General features: G+C 36.7%; 1 protein-coding gene across 7 annotated transcripts in view; it reads left to right on the top strand.

Annotated features, from left to right (window-relative positions):
• adam11 (ADAM metallopeptidase domain 11) overlaps nt 1-16,843 on the top strand; it is a 37,720-nt gene that overhangs the window by 15,589 nt on the left and 5,288 nt on the right. For all 7 annotated transcript variants that reach the window (XM_044102599.1, XM_044102603.1, XM_044102596.1 and 4 more), the window contains exons 8-23: nt 806-945; nt 2,177-2,251; nt 2,339-2,410; nt 3,878-4,044; nt 4,889-4,973; nt 5,048-5,138; nt 11,046-11,097; nt 11,481-11,580; nt 12,427-12,498; nt 12,882-12,974; nt 14,228-14,308; nt 14,383-14,433; nt 14,515-14,578; nt 14,838-14,943; nt 15,753-15,872; nt 15,945-16,113. In XM_044102599.1, coding sequence (XP_043958534.1) covers nt 806-945; nt 2,177-2,251; nt 2,339-2,410; nt 3,878-4,044; nt 4,889-4,973; nt 5,048-5,138; nt 11,046-11,097; nt 11,481-11,580; nt 12,427-12,498; nt 12,882-12,974; nt 14,228-14,308; nt 14,383-14,433; nt 14,515-14,578; nt 14,838-14,943; nt 15,753-15,872; nt 15,945-16,113 — 1,538 coding nt within the window. The remainder of the gene's footprint in view (nt 1-805; nt 946-2,176; nt 2,252-2,338; nt 2,411-3,877; nt 4,045-4,888; nt 4,974-5,047; nt 5,139-11,045; nt 11,098-11,480; nt 11,581-12,426; nt 12,499-12,881; nt 12,975-14,227; nt 14,309-14,382; nt 14,434-14,514; nt 14,579-14,837; nt 14,944-15,752; nt 15,873-15,944; nt 16,114-16,843) is intronic.

Below are 16,843 nucleotides of genomic sequence, written 5' to 3'. Positions count from 1 at the left end.
TCAGATAGTAGAAATATTTATGCAAATTAAAGTGGAGTTAACAGATAATATTACTCAGAGTAACAAATAAGGAGGATAAATCTGCTGTGATTGAATTCTTATGAGGTTCAGATGTTTATCTGTAAAGTTGCAACTGAGTTGCCTCCTCCTCTGAAAAAACAAAACAAAAATCGTACAAAGTATTTTTGGTCTAGTTTCTTAAAACACTTGAATTAAGACGAAACTAACTTTTCAGCAACATAGATGAGCTTGTTTTAAGTCAGTAATTCCTTAATATCAATGAATTATTTTGCTTGTAACATAATTTTACAACTTATAAGTGAAATAATCAGGTAATTTCCCTTGTTTCATGAAAAGCTAGTACATTTGAATCAATATTAAGGAATTATTTGCTCAAAATAAGCTCCTTCATCATGCTGAAAAGTTACTTACCAGTTAGTTTTGTCTTATTTCAAGTGAAATAAGATATTTGTTGTAGAAAATAGACCAAAATTACTTGGTAAAATTTAGTTTCTTTACAGTGTATCAGTACTTGCTGTGAAATTTTTAATTTTATCCTTGAAATTGAGCTAAAATAATCAAATATTCTGCCACTACAGTTTAAATTTTCTCCTGTTTTTGTGTATCCTCGTCGCCCTCCTGCTATCAGGTTGTCCGTCTGTCCTCCTCTTCCTCTCCTCATTAATCTCCTTCCTCCACCCACTGCTTGATATCGATCTTTTCTGCATATCAGAGGCCTAAAATACACAGTTACATGTATCTGGACTGATGACTAGTCAGATTTCTGCTTTTGTGCATCTCGCAGGATGCTTCATGAACAGCACAGAGCCTGAGGGGCGAACAGATGGTCTCTCTGAAGGAGACGGCGAGATGAAGGATGGAGACAACAAGTCTGAAGAAGAGAAAGCTGTTTTCACCAGAGGCCAGAGGCGCTCCAAAAGACAAGTTAGTGTTGATGCATCCGTACCTCCAACAAGAGTCAATCATGACAGAGAGTGGATGAATATAAATTATAAAAAGTATATTATGCAGTTCATCTTATTTTATCAGGACGATTATGCAACAAATTACCTAAACAAGTTAAAAAATTATTAGGATGCACAAGTTCGACAGCATTAGTGTGATAATGTTTGGGCTAGTATGCTAATTTTAGCACTATTGTAAGCATAGTATGCTAATGTTAGCATTAGTGTGCTAATGTTAGTGTGCTAATGTTAGACCCAGTTTGCTAAAACAAGAACTAGTTTGGTAATGAAAGTGTTACTTAGAGTTAGTATGCTAATGTTAGTGCTATTGTAAGCAATAGCGTGCTAGCAACAGCTTTAGTATGCTAATGTTAACATTTGGGTGCTTTTGTTAGCATTGGTATGTTAATGTTAGTGTTGGTGTGCTAATGTTAGAGATAGTTTGCTAATACAAGCACTAGTTTACTAATGAAAGTGTTACTTCGAGCTAGTATGCTAATGTTAACATTACTGTGTTGATGTTAGTAATAGTGCGCTAATGTTAGGGTTAGTATACTTATGTTAGCATTGGTATGCTAATGTTAGCATTAGTGTGCTATTGTTAGGCGTTTTAATTGATTTTTTAGATTCGTAAAGTTGAAATTTCCGACTACAAATGGAACCCAGTAGCAACAAAGCACCAGGTTGGATTAATCAATGCCCAAGTTTCCCTGGTTCTAGTTTACCATATAATTTATTATAATTTCTGGTGTTAATGACTTTTAACTCTGTAAGGTATGAGTTATTTATGTTAAAAAATAAAATTTTCCAACTTTAATGAGTAATTGAGCGAGTATTCGATTTAAATTGAAAAATACTTTATTGATTTAAGGCTCTGCTGCAGTTTGACACCAAGATGATTTCAGCTCCAAACGTTTATTTACTCGTTTCAGATATATGTTATATTCCTTTCAGGCTGTATTTAGACACAGACGCAGCTGAAGCACGAGGCTTTCTGCTTTATAAATGTTCCTGAAGTTGAGTTTCCCTCTCAAGGACAGAGGTAGAGTTTCACCATCATCAGCAGGTGTGAGTCTGTCCATGCAGAGTCTGTCCATGCAGAGTGGCTAATGGCTGCACCTGCTGCGTTTGCTTCATGTGTGTCTGATGTCTAAAGGTTATTTTGACACCTGAAACATTCGGCTCAGAGTTTGTGTCTTTGGCTTCCTCAGGTGAGGCGAGGCCAGCGCACCGTTCAGACCGAGACCAAGTACATCGAGCTGATGATCGTTAATGATTATGAGCTGGTAGGTGAGCGTTATTGCTCCGTTTCTCACCTGTTCAATCAGGAAAGAAGAGCCTCTAAATGATGAAATCTCCGTTTTTTTTGTTAGTTTGTGCAGCTCCGCAGGTCGACGTCTCAAACAAAGATTTTTGCCAAATCCGTAGTGAACATGGCCGACTTGGTGAGAAATTTCTTCATTTAAAAATATGTTAACCACCGAACATTTAGTATAAAAAAAGACACAAAATAAATGAGAATTTAGAAATGTTTTGTAGTTTATCAAGTTTTGTCTTTAATGATTGTTTGTGAGGCAAACAGTCATCGGTTGATTATTTAAAACTGGCAAAATGTTTTACTGGTTACCATGGAAACCAATTAATCAACTCAAAAATAAATAAGCAAAATATATATTGTAAAATATTTAGTTCTGTTTATTTTATTAGAAAAACCAGTGGTGTCACCTATTTATTATACTCAAATTAAAAGCTGAATTAAAAAAATAATAATTCTGGTTTATGTTTTACTACTGCAATAAAATTAAATTCAATTTAAAAATACTTAATTAATCTCAAAGGGAAATTCTAAAACTTAAATTCATGGGCTAGAGTTGGGTGAAATGGACTTAAAACTTTATCACATTGTTGTATTATTATTATTATTATTATTATTATTATTATTATTATTATTATTATTGTGGTATTATGTTATTATTGTATTATTGTGATAACCATAAAAGTGATGATAAAAACTATTTATTGCACCTTTTCACACAAAAAAGCGTAATATGTATCAGTAAACTGCTCAGCAGGATTTAATTGTGTCTTCAAATGTATTAATTTGTATTAATTCTGTTACTGAACAAAAAGTGGAGAAAAAATATTAAATATATAAAATATTAAAGCTAACAATCGCCACTCTAAGAACTATTTAGTTTTCTTAAAACATCATTAATTGGAATTTATTGTGGCAACAATAAATCAAAATCATGATAAGGAATTTATCGCTATAAATAATAAATTATATGATAATCCCCACACCTGTAAATCTAAAATTATTTGTATTGGTGTTGATGTTTTAGAAACTTTATCAAATTTAAAAAATGCAAATAAAAAAGCAATGTAAGAATAGTTGGAAAAAAAAGAGCAAAGTAACTTCAAATAACCACAATAAGGAGAAAATTTATCTATCCGTGTGGAAATAAAACTAAGAGGTTTTAACTTTATCTTGGCTGGAAATAAAGTAAAAATGATGATAAATGTGTTTCTGGAAAGTTTTAGAAAAAGATTTTGGTCAGATTTTTGTTGAGATGAATGAAATGGTCCAACAAAGGCTGCAAATAAACACTAGACTTATAGAAATGTGAGACTTGTTAGAAAAATACACAAAAATGTTTGTTTGTATTCATTTTGAAGGTTAATATGAAACTAAATGGGTAAAAAAAATCAGAAATCATCAAAATACCTTAAACATTAATAAGATATCCGAATTTCCGGCAGGTTTTTAGTTAAAATTATCTTTGGTTTCACGTTTCCTCTCGCAGTTCAGTTCAATCTGAATATTTATTAACCAAACTGATTAAAATGATCCCACAGCAATGAATCAGATCCTCACCTGTTGCATAATCCTTCCTGGTTAACCCTTTTCTCAGATCTACAAGGAGCAGCTCAACACCCGCATCGTCCTGGTAGCCATGGAAACCTGGTCGTCTGAGAACAGGATCGCCGTCGGCGACGACGCCTTGCTCACCCTGAGAGACTTCATGAAGTTCAGGAAGGAGAGCATCAAGCAGCGCTGCGACGCCGTGCACCTCTTCTCGTAGCGTTTACTTTTATTTTTATTTATTTTACTGAGTATTAGGACCACAAAGAAAAAACATGTTTTAATTACATGAATAAAGTCGTAATATTGCAAAAAATAAAGACATAATGTGTTGAGAATAAAATCGTACGAGAAGAAAGTTGTATTATTATGACAGTAAACTATTATGACTTTAATAGTAAGATTTAATTGTTGCAATTTTAGAACTTTACTTAAAATATTTAGAATTTATTCTCATTATTTCGACTATCCTTCTACAACTTTATTCTCATGAAATTACTTTATTTTTTAGAATATTATGACTTTAATGTCATTGTTTCAACTTTATTCTTGTATTATTTTGACTTTATTCACTTAATAGCCAGACTTTATTCTTGTAACATTATGACTTTTTCCTCATTATTTTGAATTTATTCTTGTAGAGCTTATTCTCATGGTATTATTGATTTATTTCTATAATTTATTTTTGTATTACTATACAAGAATAAAGACTTAATTGTTGTTATTTTGACTTTATTCTTGTGCGACTTTATATTTTTTAATATTATGACTTTATTCTCTTAATATTAAGACTTAATTCTTGTAATTTTAGGACTTTTTTTCTCATTGTTTCCACTATTCTTGTACAACTTTATTCTCATGATATTATTACTTTTTCTTATATTACTTTATTCTTGTAATATTATGACTTTATTCTCATTATTTCGACTTTATTTTTTTATTTTATAACTTTATCCTCCTAATTTATTTTATTTTATTTAGCTTTCTTAGCTCTGCCCTAATAGTCCGTCGTACTTGTTGTTTTTCCTCTCATCCAGTCTCACCGATGTTTGTTTTTCAGAGGGAGGACGTTCATGAGCAGCCGCAGCGAAGCCGCTTACATCGGGGGAATCTGCTCCCTGACGAGAGGCGGCGGCATCAACGAGGTGAAGGAAGAACTGCAGCGTCCTGCAGCCGCCATGAAAACTTTCCCTGATTTGTTTCCTGTGTGGCTCCTCAGTTCGGCAGCGTGGGTCCGATGGCCATCACTCTGTGTCAGAGTCTGGGGCAGAACATCGGCATGTTTAGGAACAAAGAGCGAACAGCTGCAGGTAATTCATCACTGATCTTAGCTGAGAGCTCCAGAAACAAAATGACCGACACTCAAGAGAACGACTCAGATTTACACATTAGTGGCTGTTTTACTTTTACTTTGAAAACTGTTAATATTGCAGTTCTGGCATCATTTTTTTAATCACAACTTTACATGTTTGAGGTGAGAAAATTACTTTATTTTATTGGGCCTGCCTATAGCAATGCATGGCAGCAAGATGAAGATCAGGGACATTTAGCCCAAAGTAAGACAGAAACGGTTGGCCAGACACTAAATCTTCCATCATAGATATGTATATATGTACACATACAGCAGGGTTTACCCCAGTGTATTATAAGCCTGGTGGGCTGCCAGACTTATAATACACTTATAATACAGATCGCTGTTGAAAAAAGAAACGGGATTAAGGATTTTCATGTCAGCTGAAGCTGAGTTTGTGATCCGAGTCTGGATGTGAGATGAGTAAAGTGAACCGTAAAGAAATTAGGTCAACAAACATGATGATGAATTAAAGAAAATGCCACTTAAAATACTGGCTCATTGTAGCCAGTGGTCTGATTTTTGCATGTTCCCTGATCAGTGCATCAACTATAAAAACTATAAACCCATCTTTCTTTCAGGAATAATTCTGTCCTGCCAGTAAAATGCTAACCGCAGAAAAGACGCTTCCAGTCCTGCTTCTTAAAAAAAAATATAAATGTCTATATATATACAGTACAGACCAAAAGAAAAACTCCAAACAACTTTGGAAAACAATTTCAGTTGCTCAGTTCAATACTCCAGTTCCTCAATTCCGACGTCCATCAAGGCGCCTCGAATGATTAAGTGTCACGGTCAATAGCTTGGGTCATGCAGAACTGATCTGATCGTTTCCATAGCAACGAGCAGAAGCGAGACATTCCCCCAGAACTTCAGTGAGGTCATTGTAGCTATGACCTCACCTATGACATGCGGTTCCAGATCAAAGAACTTCTGAGGTTATAAATGCTTGTATTTCCAGACATCGGTTCATATCCAACTAGTTCTTCGAAGCTCTACAGTGTGTGTTTTGCAAGTATTTTCAGTATGGAAGAGATTTTGGTCACCATGATTTTTCCCCTTGGTTTTGGCCTTGGGTATTTGGCTACAACAGGGATGAGGAAGGTTTTTGACAACCTACTTCCCAGTAGCAATTTAGATAGAACGAGCGTTCAGGAGGAGAGGACTTCATCTGAGTACGATATTTTTGACTCGTATCTCTTTGATCCATCCCCAGCTCAGAACCAAACATCCCTGGCTGGGGAAATTTGTTGTGAAAAGGAGTTTGAGTCTGAAAGCTCAACTTCTGCCTTGAAGACGACGTTAGACGACACCACCCATGAAGACAGCGTGGTCCAGACCACTGTCCCAGGGAACGATCTGGCCAATCTTCCCAAAGAGCAAACTTCTGCAGTTTGCTTTGAAGAAACAGCTGAGTCTGAAGCCCTAAGTTTGGCTTTGATGAAGATGGCAATTGAGGAAACCACCCATGAAGAGCGCGTGGTCAAGACCACTGCTGAAGGGAATGATCTGGCCAATCTTCCCAAAGAGCAAACTTCTGCGGCTGCAGAAGTTTCACAGCAAACTTCTGCAGTTTGCTGTGAAGACACAGCTGAGTTTGAAACCTTCATTTTGGCTTTGATGAAGATGGCAATTGAGGACACCATCCATGAAGAGCGCGTGGTTCAGACCACTGTCGAAGGAAATGATCTGGCCAATCTCCCCAAAGAGCAAACCTTGGGAAGATTGGCGGTTGCGGATGTTTGCTGTGAAAAGGAGACAGCGGAGTCTGAAGATTTTTTTGCTTCGATCCAAATGGCATTAGAAGACAGTAGCCATGAGCAAACTTCCCCGGCTGAGGAACATGTGATTTCTGACCAAAACAACGACAGTATATGGGAGTCACTTTTTTTAATGCTTTTAAGTTTCTGTTTATTTTGGTTACCCTGGATTATTCTGTATTATGGTGGTTTCTTCATGTTTTTATTTGTTATATATTCTTCATGTGGAATTGCTTATTTATTGGGAACATAAAGCCAGTCATTGAGAGCTTAACTTTAAATTCAATTACACTGTAACATTTTCTGTTTCAGTTTAAATTCAAAAATACTTTATTGATCCCAAAGAAAATTAAATGTTATAGCTCATCAAGATTCTTCAAAGAGCCATTGAAGATGGCGGTGGCTGTTGACAGGAAAGAACTCCTGAAGCAGTCTGTACCACACTGAACTTGAAGAAGCCTCTGACTGAGGATGGATGGTCTTCCCTTCCAAAACAGCCTTGTGAAGAGGATGGTTGGGATTGTCCAGTATTTTCTTCATCCTATGAAGATTCCTTCTCTGCATTATCATCTCCAGCGGTTCCACAGACGTCCTCAGAACAGAACAAGAACAGAACCAGCCTTCTTTATCAGGCTGGTTACGATATTTTTGATTCATATCTTTTTGATCCATCCCCGGCCTTGAACCAAACATCCCTGGCTGGGGAAAGTTGATGTGAAAAGAAGACAGATAGTCTGAGTCTGAAAGCTCAACTTCTGCCTTGAAGAAGACGACGTTAGAAGACACTACCCATGAAGAGAGCGTGGTCCAGACCACTGTCGCAGGGAACGATCTGGCCAATCTTCCCACAGAGCCCCAACAGATGGCGCTCTCAACAACAGACTTATAGAACAGTGGTCCCCAATCCCCGGGCCGTGGGGTCGCGATAGTCGGGCCAAGACGATCAACATGTTGAAAATGCCCAATTTTAGATTGGAGTGTCCCGACGTTCTACGTAACAAACCACACAGTAGGATGATCGGTTCCGATTATCGCAAGCCACACTCAGAACATTCTAAGACTGTCGTAAGACAAAAATCAGGGCAAAATATTTTAAATTCTGCCATGGGAACTAAGCTTTAGTGGGCACATGCAGAAGCCTGTGTGACGGTTCACCCTCCTACCTCTTCTACCGGGCCGGAGTAAAATTGCCAAGCCTTGACCGGTCTGCGGTGATAAAACGGTTGGGGACCTCTGTTATAGAAGATTTGCAGCATCTTGCTGCAAACCTTGAAGGATCTTAGCTCCCTCCAGAAGCCCAGGCTGCTCTGTCCCTTCTCATAGACTCTTCTCTGTTGCGTCAACTGTCCAGTCTGTTGTCCAGTTGAACACCGAAGTGTTTATATTCTTCAACCACCTCCACTTCTTCTCCCATGATGGAAACAGGATTTGATCTAATCCTGTTCCTCCTGATATCAACAATCAACTCCTTTGTTGGAAGAAAATTTTAACTTGTTCATAATAATAATAATAATAATAATAATTTGAAGTAGTAATAATAGTAATATCAAATAACAACATTAGTATTAATATGCTAACATTAATACTAGTGTTTTAATATTAGTATATGAATACTAATATTTAAAATTATTGCTATTACTACTACAAATTTTTATTGTTATTAATAGTAAATCAATGCTAATATTATTATGAGAACATATGTAATGTACATATTACATATGTACATTTGTTATTAATACATATATTGTATGCATATATGTATTAATAACATATATAATACATATATGCATACAATATATGTATAAATTAATATGTATAATTACATAATTAATAATTATGTATTAGACAATACAGAATTAATTACATAATAATATATAAAATAGGAATATATAATGATTGCATAATAATTAGTATTATGTATAACCTAATAATGAGTAATATATCATTAGCATCATATTTATTATCCTTATATTAACAAGAATTATTATTATTAGTAGTAATAATTACCGTAAATATTAAGTAAATATTCTTATTTTCATAACTTGATTTTCTAAGACAGTTATGTATTTCATTAAAGCTCTGCATATTTTATGTTTGGTAAAATAGAGTTCTTTTGTAATTTAATTTTAAATAAATATTTTAGTAAATTCATTACAAGTTTAAAACCAGCACAAAATTAATTTGTAGACTGTGCAGAAGAGAAAGTAGCATGAGAAAGACTCAGCTCTAGACGATCTGAAGAAATTGTGAAAAATGAGTGCTCAGTGTCATGGTCATTGGTTGTTTGGGTTTTGTATGACTATACATTTGTTTATTTTTATATTCTGCTTAGATCTCACTGCACTACATTCAGTATCATTTATGTTGATCCTCAGGCTGGTTTGTGTTTATTGGGGCCTGCCCATAGCAATGCATAAGGAGAGCAGTGACTGACTTGCAGTGGCTCACTGTCTTCCGTGACCGTTAATGCGGCTCGTACCGCTGCGTGCCCACCCACAAAAGTGGTATCGAAACATGTGGCTCGAACCTGGCATTGGAACTATTACTTGTGGTGGGATTTGGAGTTACCATGGCGATGTAAAAAGCGAAAAACGACCCCAAAATCACTAATGAGCTCACCAGGTACCTCTCTCGTCGTCAAGGGGACGAGGCAACCACTAAATCCTAAAAATACCCTATTTTTGAGGATTTTCTGTGTCGTCATGAATTCACATAGAAATGCTGTTCACATTTCATTTTGTAGATACGTCCGTGATCTCTTTTAAAGTGAAGACAACACGTCGATATGAATTATGGTTTGTCCACAACGTCTTTCTAAGCGACCCAAAGTTTTTGATTTTTTGGAAAATTAGAGTGTAAATGCCGCTCCGCCAGAGTGAAATTCAGAGTGACATTTTGACCCCAAATAATTTTTCAATTCGCCTCACGCTCACAAATATCGCATGATTGGTATCAAACTCGGTCATCACATTGATACGCATGCCTGCTCCGGTAAAAAGTTTAAAAAAATTATCTAGGGTTTACATTTTTCTCTCCAGGTGCTTCAGAGCAAAGCCATGCGCCAGGGTAGCAGACAGATCTCACTGATTCACTTCCATGTATTTCTGAAAAATTTCAGATCTTGGCACACACTTTTTTTATCTCATCGCTGTTAATACTGTGAGTGAGGTAGAGATATGAATGGCGGGACTATGTGAGACGACAAGTAGCCCTCTCATATGGTTCAATCGGTTTTCGAATATGTATTACGGTTCCCGAACGGGAAACAGTTTTTTGCGATGCTTTTTTTAGTCAAACTGGCTGGCTCAAACAGAGAATTGTCTCCCCCTGGATGTCTCACTCACACCTGGCAGTTGGCAGAGAGGATTATTTACCATGGCAACGGAACCCAGAGCAGGGAGAGCTGCCTTGGACTACAAATACGCATCACTGTAGTTCTAACTATGGCAGAACTCTGAGGAATGAGCTGGCCTTTAGAACTACTTGTGTTTTGGCCATTTTATAACTGATTTTAACCAACCATTGTTAATGGTTAGTGTGTCAATTTTAAATGAAGCTTAATGGAAATTTCAAAATAAAAGCCTTGTCAAGTTTTACATCATGTCTTTGCTCTTTTGGCCATTAAATAACTGACTTAACTGGACCACTGTTACACATGGGATTAGTGTTGCAAATACACTGGCTTGCTGTGTATTTGCCTTTGACCTAATGATAATAAAAAGGACTACAAAAACACCATATTTGTAGTATGCATTATTTTATATGCATATAAACTAATTCATATTTTATACATTATTCTAATAATGTATGAAATAATTCATATTTTATACATTATTCTAATGTATAAAATATGCTTTAAATCAGATACATTTTTACTTGATTTTTCTATTAATTGACAGAATAATTGATTACTAAACTGACTGAAACCAATAAAACATGTAAAACTAAACATTTTTCTGACTTTGTAAATGTAGATTTTGCATTTCTAAAACCTATGCACAATTATTGAAAGCTGCTGTTACTTTGACTGGTCCATCAGGGTAAGCTTCATCTCTGTCGAATATATTTTGTCTTTTTTAATCACAGAAGTGTTTGTGTTTGTCCAGGAGGCTGCAGGTGTCCAGATCCATGGCTGGGCTGCATCATGGAGGACACCGGGTACGGAAGATTTTCAGGAAAATAAATGTTAACATTATGTGTCTTGCAAAAATGGAGCAGCTTCTTCCACGTTTACTGTGTTTCCTTACGTGGTTTGTGACATTTTCTTCTTGTTCAATGGATTTACATTGAGACTAAAATACAAACGGTTGGACTCTTTTTATTAATTCACACCTTTAAGATTTTTTTTTCCTGCCTCATTTTTCTTCCATGTCGCCGTTATTCTCCTGTTTATTGAGCTACCATGTAAAACCCTAATTAAATTAATTGAAGTTTGAAGTTGTCATATCACAAAATATTTGAAAATTCAAGCGGTACGAATTTGAACTAACATAAAAAATAAATAAAGCTTGTAATGTCTTATTTTTGCCTGCATCCATCAGCTACTACCTGCCCAGGAAGTTTTCCCGCTGCAGTATAGACGAGTACCTGCGCTTCCTGCAGCAGGGAGGAGGAAGCTGCCTGTTTAACAAACCCACTAAGGTGATTCAGCTGGCGGCTCCGTCAGGCTTTACGGTTTAAACTAGGGACGGAAGTTATTGATCATGAGTTCATCTAAGGTTGATTGATCTTATGAATCGACTAATGATTAATTAATAAGTGGTAATTTTCTTAAAAACCCGAGTTTTCTCATAACACCCGTGTGGCTACGTTTTTCATAACATGCTAAATGTGTTAGCTGCATTAAATACTGGCTAGATGAACATAAAATTGTGGTTTTCTCTCATTATTACATTTAGACATATTTATAAAATCTAAAGCAGGAAGCTCTTAGGTTGCTGAACAGTTTAATAGAAGACAGAAAGAATAATTCCCAGTGAAAAGAAAATTTCATAAAGAAAAAGTTTTCCTTTTGAAGAATTGTGAAAATTTCGCTCCGTAAAGTGCAACAAGATGCTTTTTGGGTGTTTACATTTCAAAGCAGAACCGCATAAAGTGCATTTTATATCTCACGACGGACTCTTTCTGGGTCGCTTTTCATTTCTGTCCTGATGTGGCTCCGCGGCCGCCATCTTTGTTTCTGTGTCTTTCGATACAGAAATAAATGACATTTTTCGGTTAAGAATGATCAGCGGCGCCCTCTGTTGGATGGCAGCCAAATTACAACACCGAAACAAAGTCTAAGTGGGCGTTTTTAATCCATTGGAATTAATTTTAATTTAATAAACTATTAATTAATAATTAATTGTTTGCATCCTTAGTTTAAAAATTTGTATGTAGACATAAATATTAGAAAAATACTAGTATTGCTTAGCTGTATTTAAATTAAGTTTTGTACTGCAGTCTTTGAAAATGAGACATGATGCTGTTCTGTTATTTTCTGTGTAGTTGTTAGATCCCTCAGAGTGTGGGAATGGATATGTGGAGCTGGGAGAGGAATGTGACTGTGGATCACTGGTGGTGAGCATAAACTAACCTTACTGGCACTTCTGACATAATATAAAATTAGCATTTATTGCAGTAGCATAATATCAGGCTAAAAAAAAAATCCCACTTCCCAGATGTTTTTTTTGTGCTGTAATTTTAGAGAATGGTAGCAAAGCGTGGCATCTTATGCCAGTTGTGAACACATGAGGTTTGCTAAATAAAATAATAACTTTATCTGAAAGTGCTTCTGTGTGTGGCGTGTCTACCTTTTTGTTTTACACCAGGGTCACCAAAAACAAAACAGTGGTGTATTTATACAAAAGAATGCCACTTGCAAATAATCTCAATGTGTTACATTGAAAAGAATTTCAGGATTGTCACTTTGTTTCATGTCTTAACGTCTGTCTGGCCTTTAGGAGTGTAGTCAAAGTGGAGCCAATTGCTGTAAGAAGTGCACTCTGACCCACAATGCCATGTGCAGCAACGGGCTGTGCTGCAGGGACTGCAAGGTGAGCTCTTCCGGCTTTCATCTCCAACTTAATAATAAATGTTTCCAGGAGTTAGAAGTTCTGCGAAAACCCAGTGAAGGTTGTGAAGCCTCTCTGAGTTAGAGAATTAAATATTGGACTTAAATTCTCCTACACTAAGTTCTGGTAACAATTTTCTAAGCACTTTCAATAGTTGTCCTCTATTTAAACAGGACCTATTATGAAAATTCCCATTTTGGACATTTTTATGCTTCCATTTTGGTTTCTACTCCTTCTAAAAACAACCCGAGCATTTAAAAGCCGCCCAGCAGAAAGTTATATATTTTTTTGTGTCTGGAAAAAGAGCCGTTCCAAAAGCCTTTTGAATGTTGTCATATTTGACGAGCACCGCGTCATTACCTAGCAACCCCAGTGAAGCCCAGTCTGTAACCTAGCAACCCAAGTTGTGTTCCAGCATATTTGGTCAGCTGTTTTTACCAATGTATGCACTAGGCCTGTCACAATAGGTAATAAATCAATTAATCGGATGATAAATTAAAACAAACTCAATAATTTCCATTGGCATGATTTATAGTTTTTCTTTTTTATCCCTTTCTGCCAAATACTGGAGTATAAAAGTCTTCATTTTGGTGCTTTGGCCTCAACCAGCCCGTTTTTGAAAGACAATTATGTTTACAAAGACTTCAAAATAAATTTTATTTGTTGTTTTGTTTATTTATTTTGAATATTTAAAATGTCTTCCAGTTCCTGTGTTAAATGTTCACTGGAATTTAAAGTTTACTGATCTTTGAGAATGTGTTCTTGCATTATTATTTTCCCATTACCTTTATATTACTTAAAAAAAAAAAAAAAAACCAATATTATTTTTTATCGCAAAAACTTCTGGAGCAATTAATCGTCCAGCAAAATTTGTTATCGTGACAGGCTTAGTATGCGCTGTACAATGGCTGCTGGAAACGACAAGTGTTTTGTTGTTGACTTACCATCTAGAAACTACTTGCTGCATTCTTGTTGTTTGTGCAGAAAGGTCCACTTCTGCTTTTCAAACCTGTACAGAATCATTGCCTAAGAATGATTTTGTGCAAAAAAGTAATGAACATGTTTTTACAGAAATATGCTAACCTGTTAAAGGAAGCACAATAGATCACCTTTAAAGAATAAATTCCTCATAAAGAAAAAAATACTAAGTCTGAGTCTGTCTCTTAATCTGGGTTTTAAACACTCTCACTGATTCCTTTCTCTGTTTTCTGGTGTCTCATTTCTCCGTCCTGCAGTATGAGCTCAGAGGAGTGACCTGCCGCGACGCCGTGAATGACTGTGACATTCCCGAAACCTGCACAGGCGACTCCAGCCAAGTGAGGGAAGAACTTTTATCAGGTGAACACATTCATTAATCTAAAACTCAGTCTGATTGATCTGTGTCCTTCAGTGTCCTCACAACGTCCACAAACTGGACGGATACGCATGCGAAGCTGGCCAGGTGAGACAGCATGTTTGTTTGTTTTCTGCCGGTCAGTGAAGAATCTGTTTCTCTTTTTAAAGTCACTTTTTGTCTCATCAGGGTCGGTGTTATGGTGGCCGCTGTAAGACCAGAGATGGCCAGTGCAGAACTCTGTGGGGTTACAGTAAGTCTGACTTTAATGTTTCTGATGCCACACTGCCCCCTAGTGGCTCTGACTCTTAAAATCTCCTTTTAACTCCTTCACATTTTATCATGCTATAATCCTGTGGAATGCATTTGAACATTTCAGTTTTAAATATGAGCTACTTCATTTATGTTTCTTATCACCTGGAATCCTAATAAAAACACTTTAAAATGTGGTTTAAAAGTGAGTCTGGATATTTTTTGGATGTTGACTGAATGAGTTTGTTCTTCTCTCTGAGACTCGGCTGACAGGTTTTGTTATGAGAAGCTGAATTCGGAGGGAACAGAGAAGGGGAACTGTGGGCCGAACCCCGGCGGGCAGGGATGGGTCCAGTGCAACAAGCAGTAAGAAAGTCATCACTAAAAAAGGCTGGGTGATAAATAGATGTTTGCATTTTATCAAATTATCAGCATGCCCAGAAGCACCATTTTGTTTAGCAAACAGGTTTTACAGCTATTTATTTAAGCTCAGTGATAAAATATTACGGCCAGACTAAGACTATTTTAACATTTTAAAAATAAAGTATTAATATTACCAGACTAAAGTCTTAATTTTATGAGAAGTAAATCACAAAAACTAGCAAAAAAAGAAGCTAGTTTTGCATAGTTGAGCATCTTGTGAAATAATACTTTGATATCAGTTTAACAAATACAGAAATACTTTGTTTTAACGCATCATATTATCATCAGTAGCAGGACTTTGAAACCAACGACTGAATCTGTTTTGAAAAAGAATCAAATCAGAATCAGTTTGTTCATCAGATCTTGATGACTCTTACAACGTCGTAATTTTAGGATGTTCATTTTGCAAAATTGCTAATTTTATGACTGAATTCTCATAATTAAACAAACATTCTTGCAGTTTGGCCCTAATACTCCATCGTTTTTTATTCTTTTTTTAACCAGGTGAGTTATTTAGCAGAAATTTTTATTTACAATAAATATCAATAATCTTTATAAGTCACAGAAGGAATGATTAAAACAAAAGCCACTTTTTGAATATATTTTCTGTCTTTTATAATTAATTTTTTTAGAAAAGAAGAGAAAGTCAGATTTTATTTATTATCCATGTCGCCCAGCTTTACTTTCAGTGTGGAAGCTCCCATGTTTCTTGTGGAGTTTAGCGTCTCGGTGTGTTTGCTCTCGTCATGCAGAGACGTTCTGTGTGGGCTGCTGCTTTGCACCAACCTGACAGAAAGGCCCAGATTTGGGGAACTACAGGGAAGACTCACCAGTTTGACGATCCATCACCAGAACCGATACCTGGACTGCAGGTGAAGCAGGGAAAGCAACTAAGAGTTGAGGTTAAGAACCAGGATGCTTGATTGTGACTGTCTGGGTTCCAGAGGGGGTCATGCGGTGCTGGACGACGGTCTGGATCTGGGCTACGTGGATGATGGGACGCCATGCGGGCCAAACATGATGTGTCTGGAGCGCCGCTGCCTCCCTGTGCCGACCTTTAACCTCAGCTCCTGCCCCGGCTCCACAACCTCACTCATCTGCTCCCACCATGGGGTGAGCCCACGCCCTTTGACCCCAGAAAACCTCCCCACCTGGGCATGCCACACGCTTTCAGCCTGTTTTCACACCTGATGGTCTGCCTAATTACTAGTAACTAACAAGTAACTAATAACTAATATGGCTTTTCATTTCAGTCAACCTGTCAGTGGCTTCAGGTGGAAATTTGCTTTTTTTTTCTCTATAAGTTGGTACCATGCATCTCTCCCTTTAAAAGGTTAATAAAATGTTGGACATTGTCTCTGTGTAAATAAATAAACAGTGTGAAAAAAAGAAAAAAAAGAAGCTGAATTGGTTCGATTGGGGACCAAAATTGCAACATTAGTTACATTTTCAGCTGCTGTGGTTTGTTTTCACGCTGCAGTTTTGAAACATCTGTTCCCCTCCTCGCCTGTGGGGGCGCTGTACCAAGAACCACTGAAGGAAACGACACAGAAGCCTCTGAAAAAGACGTGAAAGCAATTTCCTTCTTAACACAATGTAAACAAAAATGGATTAGCGTCGCCTTTTAGCGGTTGTAGGATTTCTCTTTCGTTGTTCTCCCGGTAGCGCTAGATACGCGAGTTTGATTTGGTTGTATTTACCCAGAATGCTCCGCGCTGTAGTTCACTTCCTGCTTAAAGAGCGGTCTCCGGTCTGACGTGAACAGGTATGGATTCAAACCAAACCAGAGTTGACCTCAACCGAACCGAAATCTATGCTTTAGCCGAACCAGACTTCACTTCTT

The sequence above is a fragment of the Gambusia affinis genome, linkage group LG20 (assembly GCF_019740435.1).
Source record: "Gambusia affinis linkage group LG20, SWU_Gaff_1.0, whole genome shotgun sequence".
NCBI classification, from domain to species: Eukaryota; Metazoa; Chordata; class Actinopteri; order Cyprinodontiformes; family Poeciliidae; genus Gambusia; species Gambusia affinis.
This window is presented reverse-complemented; position numbering and strand designations above follow the sequence as displayed.